The sequence below is a fragment of the Dromiciops gliroides genome, chromosome 5, assembly GCF_019393635.1.
Source record: "Dromiciops gliroides isolate mDroGli1 chromosome 5, mDroGli1.pri, whole genome shotgun sequence".
Taxonomy (NCBI): Eukaryota; Metazoa; Chordata; class Mammalia; order Microbiotheria; family Microbiotheriidae; genus Dromiciops; species Dromiciops gliroides.
The window spans coordinates 200,138,053-200,146,059 of NC_057865.1; the positions used below are offsets into that span (position 1 = coordinate 200,138,053).

An 8,007-nucleotide genomic window follows, 5' to 3' on the forward strand; every position below is an offset into this window, starting at 1 on the left:
ATATCTTCTCTCCTCCCTCCAGATAGTAGAAGAGTGATTAATAGGATAGTCTCCATTTCGTAAATCACTTTTATTGCTTGACTAAAGAAGTTTTTCCCAGAGACTATTTTACTTTTTACTTAAGGTTCCTCAAAAGCCACCTTAAATTCAAAGCATATTTAACCGGTAATCAATATTTACAAAATTCCTAATGTTTCTAGCACATTATGCTAGGCATTATGAGGAGTAGAGAAGAGGCAGATCCCTGCCTTTGGGCCTTTAGCAACAGTGTCTTTCATGATTTTAGTTGCTTATTGGTCTCCATTTAAAGGATCCATTTTTGTTCTGCTAGGAAAATGAGATGTCCATATTCTCTATGGTCAGGGCTAGAGCTTCCTTTCTTCTTCAGCATAATCATATTCATTAAAGATTATTATGATACATATTGTATATAATAATATATAAAGATTAATTATAAGGTCTTTCCACTATAAAAAAGGTCAACATTGCCTTTGTCTGTGCCTCAGGACTTCTTTTGCCTGGCTCATGCTACAACTGTTATTTTTTCCTATTTTTTTTCATTCTGTAGGCAACCCTCAGTATTCGACCAGACCAGGATCTTGCCATTCTTAATGAGGTTCGTAAGAGCAACAAACGGACTGTTAAGATGCAGGGAGAACTGAAGGACCTCAAGGCCAAATTATATAGTTTAGAGAATGAACTTAGGGTGTGTTAACATCTGTTTATAGATAGAGGCTTGAGGCTGGTAAAGGACCGTGTCCTAAAATCTGAAAATAAGGTTATCAGCTACCAAAGAAAGACTTTCAACAAAAGGCCTGCTATGCCATTGTTGGAAGCTCATCTTCCATCTACGTGAAGGATCAAGGATCTTACTGCAAAGGCTGCTCTTAAATTCATGGACCTGGTAAGCTCTACAGGTATTTCCCTTGCACTTGTTGCCCTTTTCTTGAGCCAGTTTGTAACCTAAAAGAGTGGCTTGAAGTTTTTCCCATGTTGTTTTCACAATTCATATTGTGAGCTTTGGGATTAAAAGGGTTTAGGGGGTCTAGTGCTAACGTGGCTTAGGGATTATAAAAGAAGCTTGTCCTTCCCCAGGAGCTGGGTGCATCCACTAAGGCCACATCCTCACTGGCTGGGAGAAAAGGCAGCACTTTATCCTGCCATTAGTACTGGGAAAAGATCTCAGGCTTTCACTGTCCTCTCATAGTGCTCATTTTTGCAACATGTCAACTAGAGGTATTAATTTAGAGTCCTCAAGCAAATTTCAGAAGGGTCTTTGTATAGATTGTGGGTTTTTTCAGTTGTATATACTGCACTATTTCATTATATAATTTGGTCTCATCCTACCAATCATGTTTCCCTGATTTGTATATTTAAAGTTAGAATTTTAAAAAATAAAATTTAAGTATTATGAGTTTCTAGAATTGTTTATTGGGACCACCTTACTCTTTTGTCACTTGGCTCACTTATTTATTTCATTTTACTTATTTGGTCTAAATGGCTTCCCTGAACTTTCCCACATAGACAAACTGTTTCCATATTTTCCTGGACACATTTTTTGTAGTAAATTGCTGTTACTTTAGTACTATTCAATTTATCCAGGATATAAAAAAAGGATTTCCCAGTTTTCCATATGTCTTGGTAAAAAATGAGATTGAGCTGTGAGTAGCAGATGTGATTTAAAAAAAAATTTTAGTAAACCAGAAATACTGGAATCAATTTTCCATTTATTAAAGAAGCTAACGAATCTTGGGTGTCATTGTAGGAGGTGGGATCATACGACAGAGGAACAAGTGTCAGACTTTGTCAGGGTTTCGACTGGGGTGGTATGTACTCTATTGGCACAGCCTGGATTGATAGTTTATATTTGTGTTTTGTTTTTTTTTAATCATAGTCCTAACATTTGAAGAGTTGTTCATATGTGGAGTGTGCTAATTCTTTTATCTGAACAGCAAACAATTCATAACAATGAAAGATGAATATTAAACTTAGAAGTCTCAACCTGCTTTATCTTCCTATTGCCACTTACCTCTCCCACTTCTCTAAACAAATGTTTTTTGTATTACCAATCATCCTCAAACACAAACATTTCAGCACATGCACATGCAGAAGCGTACATATAAAATTGTAAACCTCTGTTGAATACTGTTTTGTAAAAAAATTTAATTTAGTAAGGCACTAACAAAATTGCTCTATTTTTTTCTCCTTGTAAACTTTTTTTGTGTATTTTAAGAAATGTTTTATTAATGCTTTTTTTCATCTCTTTTGCTACCCAGTAACTTTTTCCTTGTAACAAATAAATATAGCTGAGAAAAACAATTCAACTTTCTACTCATTGAATATATCTCAAAATTTGTTTATTGTGCTTTACTTCTAGTCCATAACTTCTCTGCCAAGAGGTAGAAGGCATGCTTCATTATCAGTCCTCCGAAATCATAATTGATCACTTCATTAATTAGAGTTAGGAAGTCTTTCAGAGTTGTTTATCTTTATTGTGATCATTGTACAAATTATTCTCTTTGATAAGTGTTATTTCACTGTGTATTAATTCGTATAAGCTTTCCCGAATCTGAATCTTTCATTTTCATCATTGTTTACAGCTTAATAATATTCCATTACATTTATATGCCATATTTGTTCATCCATTCTCTATTTGATGGGTACCCCCTTAGTTTGTAGTTCCTTACTATGGCAAAAACTGAACTACAGTTCTTTGCTACAGCAAAAACTTTGTTACAGTTCAACTGGAACTGCTCTGTCCAAAGTTACAAGTAATCTCATAATTGCCACATCTTCTTAATTGACTATGAATTTTACTGTGTTTAACAGAAAAGCTTGTTGCATTTTGTCAAAAGCTTTTTCAATATCTACTGATAACCGTGATCAATTATACTTGTCTTATATATATATTTTTTTGGGGGGGGGGGCGGCAATGGGGGTTAAGTGACTTGCCCAGGGTCACACAGCTAGTAAGTATCAAGCGTCTGAGGCCTGATTTGAACTCAGGTACTCCTGAATCCAGGGCTGGTGCTTTTATTCACTGTACCACCTAGCTGCCCCTGTTTTCTATATATTAAACCAAATTGTATTCCTGGTATAAATCTAACATGATCATAGTGGATAGTTTTTGTTCTTGTTTTTTTTTAAACATGCTGTTGTAGCTTCTGTGCTGACAATTTTTATTGAATACATTTGTGTCCTTGTAGATCATATTGGTTTCTAATTTTCTTTTTCTGCTTTGTCTTTCCCTCTTGTAGATCTCATAGGAGTATAGTAGTATCTTTGGTGTTTGAGATTTTTTAATGTGCTTTTTTAGTTACATGAATTCATTGTTCATTGAATTTTCATTTTTACTTTTGTTGATGGTGTTTTGCAATATAAATTTTTCCCCATGGACTGTTTTGGGTGCATCCTCAAAACTTTGGTATGTTGTCTCATTATAATTTTTTAAATGAAATTGTATATTTTTAAATTTTGTTCTTTGACCCACAAATTCATTGGGATTAAATTATCTATTAATTTAATTAGTTTTTATCCTTTAAAGGCTCTTTGTGGAATTGCATTGTGGTCAATAAAGAGCGTTTAATATGTCCGTTTTTCTGCATTTGTTTGTGAGATATTTATGCCCTAATAGAAGGCCAGTTTTAATAAAGGTGCCATACATAGATTTTAAAATATAGTTAGCCTTTTCTGTTCCCATTTGGCAATCACTAGAGATCTATCATGTCTAACATTCCTTAAATTCTATTCAGGACCTTAACTTCTTTTTGTTTAAATCTTAAAGAGGTACATTGAGGCTCACTGTTGCTATATTTTTACTGGCTATTTTATTTTATTTTATTTTAATTTTTTTTTTTTTTTTTGGTGAGGCAATTGGGGTTAAGTGACTTGCCCAGGGTCACACAGCTAGTAAGTGTGATTTGAATTCAGGTGCTCCTGAATCCAGGGCCAGTAATTTATCCACTGCGCCATCTAGCTGCCCCTTTACTGGCTATTTTAACCAGTATATTAATGAACTTTAAATATTTAGATGCTGTCATTCACTATATATATATCTATATTGTGTTGATATGAATTCATTGTCCATATAAGAGTGATTATTGGATTCATGGGAACTGATGAGATCCCCAAGTGAAATGTCATAGAAAGAAAAGAGAAGAGGGCCCTGAACAGAACTTGTGGGGGGTACTTAGAGTTAGTATATGTGATCTAGATGAAGGGGACTGAGAAAGAATAGTTAGACAGGTAGGAGAACCAAGAGACAGCAATGTCACTAAAGCCCAGAGAGGTAGAAGTATCCAGGAAACTGTAAAGAGCAGTGTCATTCTGTAGAGAAGTAAAGGAGGTTGAAAACTGAGAAAAGGCCATTAGACTTGGGAATGAAGAGATTGATGGTGACTTTGGAGATTTCATTTTCAATTGAATATTGAGACACACTGCAGAGGCTTTAAAAGAGAGAGGAAGTATAGTAAATGGAGTTACAAAGTAAATGTCTTCCAAGGAATATGGTTGAGAAGAGGAGATTAATAACAACAGTTAGCAGAGATTAGTTGTTTTGTTTTCTTTTAAAAGAGAGACTTGCTGATGTTTGCAGGCTCAAGGAAAGGACCTAGTAGATAGAAATCAAAGATTATGGGTGAGTAAGTATTATATTAAGATAGGAGGAGATGGGGATCATGTGTATCTATAGATATTATGGCCTTGGTAAGGAAAAGGGGCACCTCTTCAGAGAATGGAGTGATGGAGGAGATAAGTGGGTGGTTATCTTAGAGGATGTGAGATGAGAAAAAGGAAGGTCTTAGTGAATAGTCTCAATATTTTCTATGAATTATTAGGAAAGATCCTCAGGTGAAGGGGTTGGGGATGGTGTTCTATGGGAGACATGAGAGAAAATCAGAGTTTGGTACAGCCTTTGTGGTGAGTGGGATAAAGAGTCAGGGAAGAATAGAAGCATTTCAGGCCCTGTTGAGATTAGATAATTTAAATTTGTAATGGCCCTCTTCAGCATGTTTATATTACTTGCAGCCCAGCTCAGCAGCATTTGAGTAAGATAGAATGTGGTGGATGGTGAGAGTGATCCAGAATTAGTGTTGGGCAAGGCATGATCAGCAAAAGGACAAGGGAACAAGGGATTCCAGAGTAGAGGATAGTGTAGAGTAAAGGGTTAAGGGATGGAGATGAAGTTTATTAACCTGGAAAAGTAGTGATGAATAAATGGATTAGAGGTTATAGTGAAGACAAAGAACAGTGTTAGAGATGTAAGGCATAGGGCAAGATTTAATGATAAAAGATTATGGTCAATTAATAAATTTTAGAGTTCATGAACATGAAAATAAATCATTTATACACCACTTTGAAAAATGTTTCAGGGTTAGAGTCAGAGGCAAAAACAGAATTACGGTTAGAGTTGGAATTAGAGTTAGGGTTATGATAAGGGTTAGCATGATCAAGGGTATGACCAGATGGTCATGTAGCTGACTGGATGGTGTATAGCTAAAGTAGAATGGAAGAGCAGATTGTGGAAATTGAGTAGATTGAGGAACTGAACAATTAAAGTATTTCTGGGAGCATCAGTATGTCTAGTGAAGGCCATGGGATTCTACCCATCTTTCCTCTGAATTCTCATACCTGTACATAGAGTACATGTTGGACTATGGCAAGATTTCTTTCATCTATCACAAACTTTAGGAGAAAATGATTACTTCTCCCCAGTATTCCCATTATTTCTACCCCAATTCCTTCATGAAAGTGAGTCTCATATTCAGAATAGAATTTACAATGAATGTGAATGGTATTAATTCACCCTCTAGGAGAATAGTAGAATGTTTAAAGGAAAAACACTTGAAGCTGAAAGATTTCCACAGATTCAAAATAAGAGGCTTGAACAAAATCCATTATCCTTCAGGCTAACTCAGAAAAGCAAGAACAGCAATCATAATCTTAGACAAGGTAACAGTAAAAATAAATCTAGTCCAAAGAGATAAATAGGGAAACTGTATTATGCTGAAGGGAATGAGACAATAAAATAAGTACTTGATTTATAAGCATTTAAATTGTATACTAAGCACTTTAGAATAGTTAAATATGATAGATCTCTGCCAATTACTGAATGAGAATAGATTTTAGCTTTATATGACACTTTTATAAAAGCCAACCATATTCTTGGATGTAAAAACCTCATAAGCAAATGCAGAAAAGCAGAACTATTAAACTCATCTTTTACTGACCAAAAAAACATAACTATAATCAATAAAAGAACTTGGAAAAAAGGATTCAAAATGAAATGGACATTAATCCTAAAAGACTGGCAAGTCAAAAACCTTAGAAATGATAATTTTATAAAAGAAAATGAAAACATTGAAACACTATACTAAGACTTGTGGGATCCAACCAAAGAAGTCCTGAGAGGAAAATGTATGGCTCTAAATTCTTTCATCAACAAAAGTGAGAACAGATGAATGAATTAGGCATGCAACTTTAAAAAGGAAAAAAAAGCAACAAATTAGAACCCAAAGTAAAACCCAAATAGAAATTCTAAATGTGAAGGAAGAGATAAGCAACTCTGAATATTTAACAAAATTTTTTTAAATTAATAAAGTGTTTTATTTTTTTTCCGTTACATGTAAAGATAGTTCTCAACTTTTGTTTATACAAGCTTTACAATTTCAGATTTTTCTCCCTCCCCTCTCCCCTCGACAGCAGGTAATCTGATATAGGTTTTATATATATATATATACACACACATAATAACATTAAACATATTTCTGCATTAGTCATGTTATAAGAGAAAAAATCAGAGCAATGATGAAAAACTTCAAAATAGAAAAAAACAACAGCATCAAAAACAAAAGAAATAGTATGGTTCATTCAGCATCTATACTCCGCAATTCTTTTTTTTTTTTCTTGGATTTGGAGATCCTCTTCCATCACAAGTTCCCTGGAACTCTTTTGTGCTATTGCATTGGTGAGAAGAATATAGTCCATCACAGTAGATCAACACTCAATGTTGATGATACTGTGTACAGTGTTCTTCTGGTTCTGCTCATCTTACTCATCATCAGCTCATGCAAGACCTTCCAGGTTTCTCTGAACTCCTCCTGCTCATCATTTCTTACAGCACAATAGTATTCCATTGTATTCATATACCACAACTTGTCCAGCCATTCCCCAATTGATGGGCACCCCCTCAACTTCCAATTCCTTGCCACCACGTAAAGAGCAGCTATAAATATTTTTGTACATGTGGGTCCCTTTCCCCTTTCCATGATTTCTTTGGGGAAAAGACCCAAAAGTGGTATTGCTGGGTCAAAGGGTATGCACAGCTTTATCGTCCTTTGGGCATAATTCCAAATTGCTCTCCAGAATGGTTGGATCAGTTCACAGCTCCACCAACAATGGATTAGTGTTCCAATTTTCCCATAGCTTCTCCAACATTTATTATTTTCCTTTTTTGTCATTTTAGCCAATCTGATAGGTGTCAGGTGGTATCTCAGAGTTGTTTTTATTTGCATCTCTCTAATCATTAGAGATTTAGAGCAACAAAAATTTTTTTTTAATGGATGAATGAAAGTAGGGTCTGGTTTGTTTTTTTTTTTTTTTTAAATAAAATGGGTAAACCATTAGTCTGATTTTTTTTTTTTTGCGGGGCAATGGGGGTTAAGTAACTTGCCCAGGGTCACACAGCTAGTAAGTGTCAAGTGTCTGAGGCTGGATTTAAACTCAAGTACTCCTGAATCCAGAGCTGGTGCTTTATCCACCGCGCCACCTAGCTGCCCCATTAGTCTGATTTTAAAAAGAGAAGATCAAACTGTTTATATAAAAAATGAAAAAATTCACAATATATGAAATTATTAGAAATTATTTTGTGCCCATTACATGCCAACAAAATCAAGAAATTAAATGGATGAATATTCAAGAAAATATAAAATACCAAGATTAACAGAATAAGAATTAGAGAATTTCAATTAATCCAGTCTCAGAAAAAAAAAATTTAATAAACCATAAAGG

General features: G+C 34.6%; 1 protein-coding gene across 1 annotated transcript in view; it reads left to right on the top strand.

Moving 5' to 3' along the window:
* The window catches only part of CCDC77 (coiled-coil domain containing 77), a 42,111-nt gene extending 39,581 nt beyond the window's left edge, over nt 1-2,530 (top strand). Inside the window, exon 12 of the mRNA XM_043965149.1 lies at nt 569-2,530. Within this exon, the coding sequence (XP_043821084.1) occupies nt 569-715 (147 nt within the window). The 3' untranslated portion in view covers nt 716-2,530. The remainder of the gene's footprint in view (nt 1-568) is intronic.
* Nucleotides 2,531-8,007: the final 5,477 nt, after the last annotated feature.